General features: G+C 44.9%; 1 protein-coding gene across 1 annotated transcript in view; it reads right to left on the reverse strand.

The window, feature by feature from the left end:
• The window catches only part of ASTN2 (astrotactin 2), a 153,019-nt gene that overhangs the window by 64,784 nt on the left and 73,533 nt on the right, over positions 1 to 14,702 (reverse strand). The window contains exons 7-9 of the mRNA XM_018577002.1: positions 13,347 to 13,497; positions 8,693 to 8,859; positions 3,730 to 3,918 (exon numbers count right to left, since the gene is read on the reverse strand). Coding sequence (XP_018432504.1) covers positions 3,730 to 3,918; positions 8,693 to 8,859; positions 13,347 to 13,497 — 507 coding nt within the window. The remainder of the gene's footprint in view (positions 1 to 3,729; positions 3,919 to 8,692; positions 8,860 to 13,346; positions 13,498 to 14,702) is intronic.

Raw genomic sequence — 14,702 nt, forward strand, 5'->3', positions numbered from 1 at the left:
GTATTGGTGGTTGCGCTACGGGAGGGGTGCTGATCTTGCTTAGGGAGCAAAATAGTCTAGCACCAGCCCTGCTCCTAGTCATCACAACATTGTCATATTCATAAAATGTACTCGTACCACTGGGGATCTTAAAGAACTTCGACTTTCCACCCCATTTTAGTACTAGTAGCGCTAGTTAGGGTATATTTCATCGGCATTCTTTCTGCGCCCCGCCTTGATACCCAACGTGGCAGGATCACAAGATGATCTCCCTTGTTTTTGTATATTCTTCTTCTCTTCCATTTGTTATGTTGAGATACTTTGAAAACACAGTTTTATACCGTCCTGATCATGCTGAGCCCTTAAAGTGACATTAAACCCTCAGATTTTTTAACATAAAACAATACTGTAACGTGCGCCTTCCTGTAATCCATGGTAGTTTCCCTTCTCTTTGCTGCTCTTCTTTTTAAATCCTTATCTCTTGCTGGGGGAGAACTTCCCTTTGCAGCTGAGTGCCTCTTCCTGTAGTGCTGGCTCAGGTTACAAGCCTACACACAGACACCATGTATCCATTCCAGAGACAAGGCAGTCTGCTGCAAAACAGAAGTTCTGCCCCAGCATGAGAACAGATACAGATTTAAAAGGAAGAGCAGCAAAGAGAAGGGAAACTACCATGGATGACAGTAAGGCGCACATTACAGTATTGTTTTATGTAAAAAAATCTGAGGGTTTAATGTCGCTTTAACATTTTCTGTTATTAGTTTTTATTAAAAAGATTGACAGGTATCTTGACGGGAATGAAAATGACCTTATTTAACACATCGCCTTTGCCGCGCGCTTACATCTGATTATCTGGCGCGCTGCTGTGCTAGCCGGTCCTTAAACAGATTAATAAATTATGTATGCTGCAGAATATTATTTCTGTATAGATGAGTAGAAAGCGGAGGTTACAGCAAGACTAAAAACACTGAATAATAATAGCTGTTCATGCTGTTGGCCAGATTTTCAGAACAGTCAGTCCATCCAACTCCGACCTATGGTTATGTTTTAAGCGTAGGTCAATTTGTGCTAATTTTGGATAAGATTAGATTTCCTCATAGCAAAATTTGGATGAGACCCCATGATTCATAGCTAGGCCTCTGCTCTTCACTTTCTGTTTCTGCAGATACAACAGGAAATGAGAGGAAATCTCTCCAAATCGAACAAAATTCCCATCTAAAAGAGTCATCACAGGAACAAATGTGCCCGGAGGTGTCACCAGGCCAAGTGTCATCCGGCTGCCAGGTGTCACATCAAGTGTGAAGTCATTCAAGTGTACTGGCACCTATTTTTTAAGCACTATTTTCATGTATGATTAAGCACTTTGACTCTACAGATGATGGAAGGGGCGGGTACCTTCAGGGCCCGTCCTCATGTTCGGGGGGGTTCTGTGGCCTTCACAGGCTTCTCTGCCTTCCCCCACTCGGGGGGTCTCTCTCTGGGAGAGCTCCCACCCAGTACTCGTGGGTCCTACTTCGGTAGGGCCCTGAGGACTGGGGTCTGCCAGCCTTCGGGTAGGTGGACCTGAGTCATCCTTGCCCCTGTCAGCAGCCTCGCGCCCCGGAGGGTTCAGGAATTCGAGGCCCTTCCACTTTTCTTTGTGTGCTGTGATTTCACAATTCACTTTTTTGTTCACAGGGGAAGCCGATTTTGTTGCACGCAACGCGGACTTCAAAAGAAAAAAAAAAAAGGTGTGAAGTCATTACACATGCATGTGACATCATACTTAACTGCTGGTGGGCATCTTGGTCATAGATGCCCACAAAGAGAGGAGGGGAACGTTCACCTAGTGGGATAAGGAATGCCATCAGGTCCCCTCCTCTCGTGCAGCTGTTGGGCTCTCAATTCATGACCGAGTGCCTGACTTTTCAGAGCGGTGGACACCAAAATGACTGTCAGTCATTTTGGTGTCACCCCCTCTGATGGGATCACCTGGTACATGCCACACCCCGCGCACACCGCTGAACGTATCCATTGGAGGATTTTCTTTGTCTGATAACAATTTAAAATTTTGGGATTTCTCCACACTTTCTTCCTTTCTTTTTCTTCTTCTTATTATTAGACATGCAATTTTTTTTTTGTTCCGAATGGATATGTGTATGAATTTCGTTAAATTCAGACATCTGTATGCATCTAAATTTCCCAATTCTAATGCGCCCGAATGCATACGGATCCGAATGCTCATTTAACGAAAATTTTGATCCATCTGAATTTCGTTCAAAATGAAACTATTTCGGACATGTGACTGTTCTCTGGCCTTTTAGATGGCTTTTTTGGCTGTTGGCGGTTGCATTACAGGCACGGGCATGTAACTTCGTTCCGAAACGAACATTTTAATAACGAACTGAAATAAATTTCGGCTCCGAAATCTGAACAACTGAATAAATACAAATCCAAATTGATCCAAAATTAAACCATTTTTTTTGCGGGGTTACATGTCTAATTATTATTATTATACAGGATTTATATAGTACTTTAGTTTCAAATAGTGTTCCAGTTCATAAATGGCGATTTTTGAAGGTTTGCAAATTTTTGAAAAATTCATGCCGAGCCACAAGTGATTGGACTTTTCTGAAGTTTGCTCTTTCCTTACTGTTACATAAATTTTAAGATGATGAAAGTGTCCCCTCTGCCTTATATCTTGTGAGTGCCAAGTTCTTGTAATTGAAGGTTTTATCGCACTAAATTTAATTTATATATAATATATATATACATATAATCTTCATACATATGTGTAAGTATGTAATTTGAATATGTAATATATACAATATATACACACACATAAACATAAACCCAGTAGCTTCAACTGACCTTTAATTCATCCCTACTCTATCCAAAATGAAAACAAAAATGGGAATTATAAACACTTTACGGTAAATTAAATCTGGGTAACAATTTCCTCTTTTTTTAAATTGTGAACCTCCAAAATTCAGCATTTATAAAACAGAAGTCCAGTTGAAACTGGGTCGCTCTCGGCCCCCAAGAACAAGGTGCTGATAAAGGAATAAAAATGTGACTTATGTTCTTTTGTTGCAAAGAAAAATACGATGTCATTTATGTGGTCTCACCTGAAACTCATCCGGAAAGCTTGACCTTGACTTAAATTTAGTGCCATAAAACCTTCAATTACAAGAACTCGGCACTCACACGATATAAGGCCGAGGGGACACTTTCATCATCTTAAAATTTATGTAATAGTAAGGAAGAGCAAACTTCAGAAAAGTCCAATCACTTGTGGCTCGGCTTGAATTTTTTAAAAATTTGCGAACCTTCAAAATTCGCCATTTATGAACTGGAACACTATTTGAAACTAAATTGCCCAGCTTTACACATCAAACCTTGAATAAGACTGTTGAGAACTATTGAGTGTAGGCTCCAATATGACCATTGTTGTGTTAAAGTGACACTAAAATAAAAATGGGATTGTAGTCCATCATGGGAGCGAGCTTGGAGCGGTGACTACTTTACAACACACACAGGGACCATGGGGAACAAAAGTAGCCCCCCTCCAGAAGGAAGGACAGTGTCAACACCAATTCAGAGATCATTTAAGGATCTACAGCCGAGTGATACACAAATAAGATACATTTTTGGTAATAGTTAAGGTTCTTCAATGCATTTTTAAGCTATAACTCATGAGTTTAGTGTCAATTCAGGGGTGACTTGCGTTGCGTAATTGCAAATAACAATACATCATTTATATAATCTCACCTGAAACTCATCTGAAAAACTTGACCTTGATTGACTCTTTGGGTCTTGTTGTCAAACCCGTGAAGCATCTCTCCAAACAGTGTGTTGTTCAGGTGACTTTCTGGCCGTAAACACTTGGCGCCTTCACAGATATCCGATACCAGAATGCAAGTTCTGCCGTCGATAGCTAAACGATATTCCTCAACACAGCTACAAAACAAACACTGCCCATGTTATGGAGTATACACAGAGCTATAGAGAACTACATACAGAAATGATAGAAGAGAAAATTATATGTTCCCGTTTTTCTAAATGTATATAGGAACCCAGCGGCCCAACAAAAAAACATCTTCTGAACGAATGTGATGTCTGTCGCTTACCCTTTCTGTTGTGTCAGTTGATTAAAGTATATGTAAAGGCAAAACCTTTTTGGATAGAGTGTAGAGGGGTTAGAACATGTCAGGCTTTTATTATTTATTATTAATTCAGGTGCGTGGCCGTGCTCAAAGACCTGTGTGTGCGCGCAGTCCAGCATGCACCTATGCCAGGACAAATGAACATAGATGTTGCTCACATTGATAGGCCTACACATTTGGACCTTAATGCATAGGTGCATGACCATTATTAAGCATGCACTGCCTATTTAAACCAGAGTTTCATCAAGGGAAGTTGCTGACTGGCCGTCAGCTTCTGCTTCCTGTGACCAGACCTGTGATTTGACTTGGCTTGTTTTGACTCTGCGATATCTCGATCCCCTGGCTTTTGACTACAGTTTCGTATCCTGACTACACCTCCTGGTTGCTGTTTTGTACCCTCTCTGCCCAGTTGTGGTTGACCTTGGCTTGCTTCACAACCTCGTTCCTGGCTTACTCCCTGTGTATGTGTATTGCCTGGCTTTCATTGACCTTCGGCTTGCCTTTGACCCAGCTGCATCTGAGCCAGCTACAGACACTGATGCGTCTCCAAGCTCCTGATGACCCTATATCAACTCCAGGGATTGCTGGACAAGAGGTGCAAGGGACAGCCCTGCATCACTTGACCTCCATCAGGTACGTGACTTTCTGTAACCTTATGATTATCCTTTTGATAATATTTTCCAATACTGTTGCAGTGGCGTTTGAGCAAGGTGCCTGGATTCTGGGCAGACAGCTTCCACACCAAGTACAGGATTTCCACAGTTTTCTTGGGTTGTTTTTCAGGGGCCCCTTAGTTCCAGTGAAGGGAACTCTTAAGGCACACCAAGACAATTGGACAATGCTCCCAACTTTGTGGGAGGAGTTTGGGGACGGCCCCTTCCTGTTCCAACATGACTGCGCACCAGTGCACAAAGCAAGGTCCATAAAGACATGGATGGGGGAGTTTGGGGTGGAGGAACTTGACTGGCCTGCACAGAGTCCTGACCTCAACCCCATAGAACACCTTTGGGATGAATTAGAGCGGAGACTGCAAGCCCGGCCTTCTCCTCCAACATCAGTACCTGACCTCACAAATGGTCCAACATTCCCATAGACACACTCCTAAACCTTGTGGACGCCTTCCCAGAAGAGGCGGCAAAGGGTGGAGCCAACCCAATATTGAACCCTACGGACTAAGACTGGGATGCCATTAAAGTTCATGTGCGTGTAAAGGCGTCCCAATACTTTTGGCAATAACGTGTATGTGCAATGTGAAACAATACACTAGACTTACCTATATATCCTATTTCTATGTATTATAGTAGCCACAATGAAGGGACTGAGTTTGGCACCTGAAATGTGGAGGCTCTTTTATAAAGTCATCTATTTGATCTTACATTGGAATGGTACCTTGTGGTATGGCATTTTAATCTTAGATCCATTTTGTTACCTCTCTGTTTGTCCTGGTGACCATTGTCAGTGAATTTGTCATCAAAGCAAGAGGTGAGGGCAATGCATCCAATGACAGCTGTCTAAGATCGGGATAACCCCCCACTTTGGGCAGATTTTCTTTGATTTACTGTTGTATCTCCAGGACAAAGAGTAGAGTGAGATCTAAATAATGGAACACAAACAGCAAAAATAACCAGATAAGGGTTTTAAACAAGCCATACTCGAACCCGAAAAAAAAAAGTTTTGCCGTTACATACTCTTCTGTCCAATTTCTATACTTTATGGCCAAATGTATATAGACTCCAGACCATTACACCATTGTTGGTGCCAGACGGGCTGGTCTGAGTATTTCGGAATCTGCTGATCTACTGGGATTTTCATGCACAACCATCTCTCAGGTTTACAGAGAATGGTCCGAAGAAGAGAAAATATCCAGTGAGCGACAGTTGTGTGGACGAAAATGCCTTGTTGAGGTCAGAGAAGAATGGCTGGACTGGTTCGAGATGATAGAAAGGCAACAGTAACTCAAATAACCCCTCGTTATATCCGAGGTATGCAAAATACCATCTCTGAACGCACAACACGTCCAACATTGAAGCAGATGGGCTACAGCTGCAGAAGACCACACCCGGTGCCACTCCTGTCGGCTAAGAACAGGAAACGGAGGCTACAATTCGCACAGGCTCACCAAAATCGGACAACAGAAGATTTGAAAAACGTTGCCTGGTCTGATGAGTCTCCATTTCAGCTTCGACATTCGGATGGTGGGGTCAGAATTTGGCGTAAACATGAAAGCATGGATCCATCCTGCCTTGTATCAACGGTTCAGGCTGGTGGTCACGGTGTAATGGTGTGGGGGATATTTTCGTGGCACACTTTGGGCCCATGATGCTATCATGTCAATATGGACCAAAATCACTGAGGAATGTTTCCATCACCTTGTTGAATCTAAGCCACGAAGAATGAAAGCAGTTCTGAAGGCAAAAGGGGGTCCAACCCGGTACTATCAAGGTGTACCTAATAAACTGGCCAGTGAGTGTATATAGTCCCAGAAGTGGTCAGCGCACTCTATTTGCAAAGTAAATGCCTGGATGCTCATCCAGAAAAATATCCATACAAATCCACAGTAGGCATAGAGGGCCTCACAGGTCTCGCAGCGGAGGTAAGTCAAAGCATCAGCATTTTATTGTGAACGCGTCGGCATAGGTCAGTCCAACTTTATCAAACTGCTGATGTTTGACTTCTCCTATATACAGTATATGTATTTTTATTGTTGTATTTATTCCACTTTGTGCAGATGTCTTCTGGCTCAGGTTACACACCACGGGCAGCAATACAGAGTTGTGAACATTCATTTACCAAAATAGTTCAGGTGTCTTTTATCATGTGCTGAGGTGCGTAGACAGCCAATTCAAAACTAAAAAGGCTGACTTAAAGCAATACGCATCGAATGAACATCAATGCTTGTGCGTTAAAGCCCCCCCAAGTGTGAATGGGCTCTAATACATACATCCTGGCTTGTTTTTCAGATGCTGTTCTTCTAGCAGTCACTCAACAAAGGTGTTGATTGCACTGGTTAATAAGTGTGACCCTTTTATGGCAAAAATCTGCATTTGAAACATTAACGTGGTATGACAAATGAGCACCACTGAGAATTAGTTTCAGGCATATGCCACTAAAGAACAAATAAAAAGCACGCCAGCATCAAATATACATTTGATGAAACGTTGTGACATGGTAATGTAGCAAAATACTCCCAAACATTCTTGGAAAAACAACTTATCAAATAAAACCATCTATAATGAGGCCTGCGCAACCATCTAGAGGCAGAAGATCTGTAAGAGACTTACCTGCAGATGGACTCCTGCCCAAAAACGTGCACGCACACATGCATGCAATCCATTGCTGAAAGTTCCTAGAAAACGCGCTTTAGCACATGAACGCGCGTGTATGGGAATGTTTATGCGCAACAGCACACGCACGTGAGCGTACGGAAGCGTGCCCGTTATCATACAGGTGCACGCTCATTAGTGTGCACACTATCCTATAAAGATGGACAAGAAGCCATGACTAAGTTGCTGAGTGGTTTTCAGCTAGTCCCTGTGTGCCCTGTACTCTGTTCCAATATCCTGATTTCCTGTGTATGAACCCGGCTTGTGACCAATTGGCTCCTCTTCCTCCTCCTGATTTGGTACCTCTGCTCTCTCATCTCCTGTGTATGGCCCCCGGCTTACGTCTCCTGACCCTGCTCCTGATCTGTGATCCGGCTTCCTGTGTATGACCCTGGCTTACGTCTCCTGACCCTGCTCCTGATCTGTGATTCGGCACCTCAAGATTCGGCTACCTGTGTATGACCTCAGCTTGTGACCAATTGGCCCCTCTTGCTCCTTCTGATTTGGTACCTCTGCTCTCTGATCTCCTGTGTATGACCCTGGCTTACGTTTCCTGACCCTGCTCCGGACCTGTGATTCAGCACCTCAAGATTCGGCTACCTGTGTATGACCTCGGCTTCAACCTGACTTCCCTCCTGGTCTGCCACTTGGCTGATCGCTCCATCAGTACCCTGAGCAGCTACATCCAGCCAGTGCTCCGTTGGCCTCACACCCGTTGCCTCCTCTGGTTTCAAGAGGTCCCAGTGTCATCCCGGACCTGCCAATTCACTAGCTGGTCCAACGCACCTCCTCAAGAACCGGCCAACCACCAGTACCTGCAACTGTGCTCCACTCTGTCCTTACATCCTGTCACCTCTTCCAGAGGTGAAGGACGAGAGGTGTATGGGCAGCCACCTTCTCAGCTGAGTCTCCACTCAGGTACGTGATAAGATCTTTAGTTGAGGACCATGCTAGACATAACCGATGGGTGCTGGCTGCCATGTTTCAAGGGGAGACGCTCATCATAAGAGCTCTGAAGCTCAGAGTCTTGAAACGTGTCAGCCAGGATGCATGAGACAAGGGCTACTGCTGTGTAGTTAGATCAACAATGGAGGATCTTCCACCTCTAGGTGGTTGAGAAGGTCTGATTCCGTATGGTTCAATGTGATAAGCTTTGTTGCCAATAATGTTTTTGAGTACCAGACATTACTTTTTTTTACTAAATTTATATCACAATTCATTTGTGTCTGTATGGTGTCCTCTCACCCGCAAAACATGTATATCGCACTCTCGCTTGGATCATTGGGGAGGGAAATCGTCTGTTGTAGACATAATTGTTCGCAGCCTCCATTGGATCCATCTGAGCAGTCAATTCCTTTGCTATAGTCATAGCAGCCGCTTTCATCCTTCATCGGCTTCAGACCTGCAGGACACTAAAAGAAAGTAAATCAAATCTAAATTGTGGAGTAGCATGTTGTAAAACCAAAATGGAAAACATGGCACCTTAGGAAGGCTTCATTATGCATTCAGTATGTACAATATCAAAATGACAGGTTTTGTTTTAAAGTGGATGTAGTTTTGGATGGAGTGGTAAAAGATTTGAACCCCTCACTAGAGGGATCCCCAGCAGGAGGAAGGAGGTCCTGATCCCTCTATATAGATCTTTATTATCACTAGAGGGGTCTCCAGCAGGAGGAAGGAGGTCCTGATCCCTCTATATAGATCTTTATTATCACTAGAGGGGTCTCCAGCAGGAGGAAGGAGGTCCTGATCCCTCTATATAGATCTTTATTATCACTAGAGGGGTCTCCAGCAGGAGGAAGGAGGTCCTGATCCCTCTATATAGATCTTTATTATCACTAGAGGGGTCTCCAGCAGGAGGAAGGAGGTCCTGATCCCTCTATATAGATCTTTATTATCACTAGAGGGGTCTCCAGCAGGAGGAAGGAGGTCCTGATCCCTCTATATAGATCTTTATTATCACTAGAGGGGTCTCCAGCAGGAGGAAGGAGGTCCTGATCCCTCTATATAGATCTTTATTATCACTAGAGGGGTCTCCAGCAGGAGGAAGGAGGTCCTGATCCCTCTATATAGATCTTTATTATCACTAGAGGGGTCTCCAGCAGGAGGAAGGAGGTCCTGATCCCTCTATATAGATCTTTATTATCACTAGAGGGGTCTCCAGCAGGAGGAAGGAGGTCCTGATCCCTCTATATAGATCTTTATTATCACTAGAGGGGTCTCCAGCAGGAGGAAGGAGGTCCTGATCCCTCTATATAGATCTTTATTATCACTAGAGGGGTCTCCAGCAGGAGGAAGGAGGTCCTGATCCCTCTATATAGATCTTTATTATCACTAGAGGGGTCTCCAGCAGGAGGAAGGAGGTCCTGATCCCTCTATATAGATCTTTATTATCACTAGAGGGGTCTCCAGCAGGAGGAAGGAGGTCCTGATCCCTCTATATAGATCTTTATTATCACTAGAGGGGTCTCCAGCAGGAGGAAGGAGGTCCTGATTCCTCTATATAGATCCTTAGTTATCACTAGAGGGATCCCCAGCAGAAGAAGGACGAGCCCCTGTGTGATAGCATTTAGAGGTGACAGGTTCTCTTTATTGAACCTGTCACCTCCTATACAGAATTTCTAGCACAGCGCTGTGTCGGAACTCCTGTGACAGCTGAGAGGGGAAGTCTGTGAGTGCAGCTCTCCCCTCTCACTGTTTACACGGAGCAGAGCGGAGAACATACATTATCTGCTCTGCTCCCCGCTCTCCATCCTGAAGAGAGGATCTGCGGCCGGCGGGGGAAAAGGTAGCTGGCAGGGGCAGGGGGGGTTTGGGTGAAGACGAACGAGCAGGCTGCGCTGTACATTTAGCTTTACATTTAGCTTGCCCAAAGCAGGGCTAAATATACAAAGCAACTACCCAGCCGGCGCCCGGAACTTCATGTCCCGGTCGTCGGGCGATAGGAATCCCTGCTGCCCCTCAGCTCCCCGCCGCCCCTTCCTTGTGGGAAATCCAGCCCTGGGGGTGGGAAATTCAAACTTTTGTGGATAAAATAGGATTAAAGTGGAAATCTTTCGATAGGCCCACTTGTGACAATTGTTCAAGGGTGGATTTACCTTAATTTGCATTGGTATCACTACAGCAGCTCCACTGCCAGGGTTCATTTTGGCATTTCTTGGAGTTCTCCTTTAAATCTTAGATCTGGATGAGCAGAAATACTAATGCTCCGGCAGATAAAGCAACTGTCGTCTATGTATCAATCTGTGTACGTAGTTGCTTGCCTGGAGATCATCTTTAACCAGTTGACATCCGCGGTGTTAAACCCCCTTCCCATCCAGGCCATTTTTCAATATTCAGCGCTGCGGTACTTTAACTGACATTTATTCCGTCATGCAGCGATGGCTGCTGAAGGCAATTCCATTATTTATTTTTTTCTACTGCTTTAGTCTATTTATTTATTTTTTTGCTTCCTTTAAAGTCCACCCTTCATGGTAGATAAAAATAAACTTTATTTAAAAGAAGGCGCTCTGATATTGATTAATGCACTTTAGTTTCCTGCATGGCCACAAGAGTTGACGAGACACTTCCCCAGGAAGAGACTCAGAGAAGCCCGAGGGCTCCGACGGTAATGTACATTTTAATGTTACCCTTGGAGGAGTGATTGCATCGTCAATATGTCCTTCATTCATTCCTCCTTCTTATGATAACACTCTTGGTGCATTTTCCTTATTAACTTTAGAATTGAAAAGGCCATCAAGGACACATAATTGAACCATTCTTGTGCTTTTTCACAGGCCATCATTATTATGTTCCTTTCTCAAGACTATTGGAACCCATTGTTAACCATCGTATGGCTGGCGGGTTTTCACATCATTGCTATGCTGTGAGATGGGCTAAGTTCAGTAGAGGTCATGCATCTTCACCTGCTGTGAATTAAAGTGACACTACACTCAGAAGTTAAACCTTAAAAATACATTAAAGGAGAACTATGGGGTCAGTGTTTTTCCCCATAGTTCTCCTAAGGGTCACGGGAGGACACAAACTGGCGTCCTCCCATGACCCAAAGTTCAGTATACCGCGAGCTGTTACTGAGACCGCCACAGCTGGGACGGATCCCGACATTACTGTCGAGATCCACCCAGCTGCGTGATTGACAGCTGGCTCTGCCTATCTAGAGGCAGAGCCAGCTGTACCCGCCCCCTCCCCCGTCAGTTCAACCAGTCAGTGCTGGAGGATCAGAGCGGGGAGGGGGGGGGGGTCCCTGCAGGGCGCCGCGAGTGACAGTCACGGCTCTCTGCAGGGACAGGATCGAGAAGTGAGCGAGCGCCGGTATGTGTTCGCTCACTTCCCGATCTACTGAGCCGACCTGTGACAGTCTCATTGTCACACGTCGGCTCGAACTATGAGGACGAGTGAAAATCACTCGCCTCATAGTTCTCCTTTAAAAATACATTCAAGAACACCTTAACTATTAGCAACAATGTATCTTATTTAGACATGTAGACATGTAAGCTTCGGAAGAATTCCGTTCGGATATTTCGTTATTTCGGGATTCGGATCCGAAATGCAATTCGGTTCGGGTTTTCGGCTTCGGACGAAATCCAAATTTTCGTTAGTTTCAGATGAGTTTATGAATACCACAGAAAACCATCTACAGATATTAATACCAAAGCTGAGGCTCCCAGACCCGAATGGCATTCGGCATCCGAATTTCCGAATTGCATTTGAGAGCTCCAGAATGCCATTCGGGTCTGGGAGCCTCAGCTTTAGTATTATATGTATATACTGTATACAGGTATGCCTACCATGTTGCCGTAACGAAAAGAGCAGAGGTGAGCGAACGCCGGTATATGTTCGCTCACCTCCCGATCTACTGAGCCGACCTGTGACAGTCTCATTGTCACAGGTCGGCTAGAACTATGAGGAGGAGTGAAAAGCACTCGCCTCATAGTTCTCCTTTAAACTGGGAAAAGCCTCTAGGAACCACAGTGTTGCGCATAGGAAACCCAGAAAATGTGCATTGCCAGATGTTGCATAAAAATGGGAATCTGTTATATTTCTTATCTATCTACATGCTAGAATTACACAGCCTGTCCAAAAAAGAGTCAACACTTGGATTTACCTAAGCAAAAAGGAAGAGCTTTCCATTGGAGAAGTGTTATGATCTGGGGTGGCTTAAGTTGGTCAGGTCTAGGTTCAGCAACGTTGTGTCCCCAAAAAATGAGGTCAGCTGTCTGCCTGAATATGCTGAATGACCAGGTTCTTCCATCAATGGATACTTTTCTTTCCTGGGCATATTCCAAGATGACAAGGCCAGGATTCATCGGGCTCAGATTGCGAAAGAGTGGTTCAGGGAGCATGAGACATAATTGTCACACATGGATTGGCCACCACAGAGTCCTGAGCCCCATTAGGAATCTTTGGGATGTGCTTGAGAAGACTTTACACAGAGGTCCGACTCTCCCATCATCACTACAAGGTCTTGGTGAAAAATTAATGTAACTCTGGATGGAAATAAATGTTGTGACATTGTATAAGCTTATGGAAACGATGCCACGGCGAATGCGTGCTGTAATCAAAGCTAAAGACGGTCCAACGAAATATTAGAGTATGTGACTTTTTTTGGACAGGCCGTGTATTTTACAATGAGATCTTGATTTTAGTTTAACCAGAATATTAATATTTTATTAATACATTATTACAAATATTTATTACCTTATCTTTTTTTTTTTCAACTGGAAAAATGATTTTTGCTATAGTTGAATGAAAATCCCCCAACATTCATTGCAAATTAGTCCTGATTACCTTCAGAATAGGAATCCCATTACACTTACTATGTACCAGATCTAATGGCATTACACATTTCAGTGGCATATGGACATTTTATTTATTTTATTTTTTGAAGATGACTACTGACCACACATCCAGTGGAGTCCACTTTGCGCTCTGAGACGCACTTGAAATTACGCGAACAGCCTCCGTTACTGAACGAGCAATCGCGAACTGGTCCAAAGGAAGAGAGCAGGTCATCAACTGATTCAAAGTGGGTTGACAAAAGAGATTCTTGCCTACAGAATGGAGAAACATTTGATTACACAGTTATCAGCAACAAATGGTAACCAAATGAAAACTACAAGAAAACATCAAAATTTCAATCTTGTAAATGATTTATTGATTTCCTAAAGGAACCCTATAAGGCACCTAAAAAAATCTAAATGGAAATCCCCTGCAATAGAAGTTGTGTATACTCAGCTCTTTGGTGACCAGCAGGGCCAGATTAACATAGGGGCTCTACTGGTGCGCCAGCTCCAGGCCCACCACTGAAAATAGACCCAGCCGGCCCAGATCACCTTGGTATGTCCAATGGCAATCTGGGCCGGCCAGGCTGAACACAATCAAGCAGAGGCACCAGCAGGTCTATGATCAGCGAGGAGGCCCCAGGAGTGAGCAGCCGCTTCTGCTGCTTCCCGTCCGGCCAACCGGCAGCACCAGGCCCGTGATGCTCTTAATCCGGCCCTGGTGACCAGGGTCTCCTACATCCCCTCCAGCACTGTAGACCCTTTTGGGACTGTTAGAAGCCTGTGTTTCCCACTGTGTGCTATCGTTCTATCTACTGATCCCTATGTTTCTACAGGACACAGCAGTGACGTAGGAGTTAGGGAAAAAAAACCACAATCTACCCCCTTTCAATAAAATCACCTCAGCATCCAGCACTGCATGCTGATATGAAATCATCTTACATTCATTAGCTAAACATATTTTTCTTTTACTTACAATTACTGTTCTTACACTCCCAGGTTGCAGCTGCGACCGGGCACTGGAGTTCCGCCACTTAGAGGGGGCCCAGGACAGGAGGACGGGGCCCATAGTAACCGCTGATTCAGGGCAGCCATCAGAAATTTTGGGGCCCCTTACACGGCTTTAGGCTGGGCCCCCCCCCCCCGCGCTGCTGGACGCAGGGCTTAGTGACGCGCTGGACGCTGGGCTTAGTGACGTGCTGGACGCTGGGCTTAGTGACGTGCTGGACGCAGGGCTTAGTGACGCACTGAACGCAGGGCTTAGTGACGCGCTGGACGCAGGGCTTAGTGACGCGCTGGACGCAGGGCTTAGTGACGCGCTGGACGCAGGGCTTAGTGACGCGCTGGGCACAGGACCCACCTGAGAGTGACCCTGCAGAGCCCACCATAGATGCTGCACAGCCCATCTGAGACTGTCTATGGTGGGCTCTGAAGGGGTCTCTGGTGGGCTGGTCAGGGCTGCATCCCTCCCCTCC

The sequence above is a fragment of the Nanorana parkeri genome, unplaced genomic scaffold (assembly GCF_000935625.1).
Source record: "Nanorana parkeri isolate BGI_ZX_2015 unplaced genomic scaffold, ASM93562v1 scaffold81, whole genome shotgun sequence".
NCBI lineage: Eukaryota > Metazoa > Chordata > Amphibia > Anura > Dicroglossidae > Nanorana > Nanorana parkeri.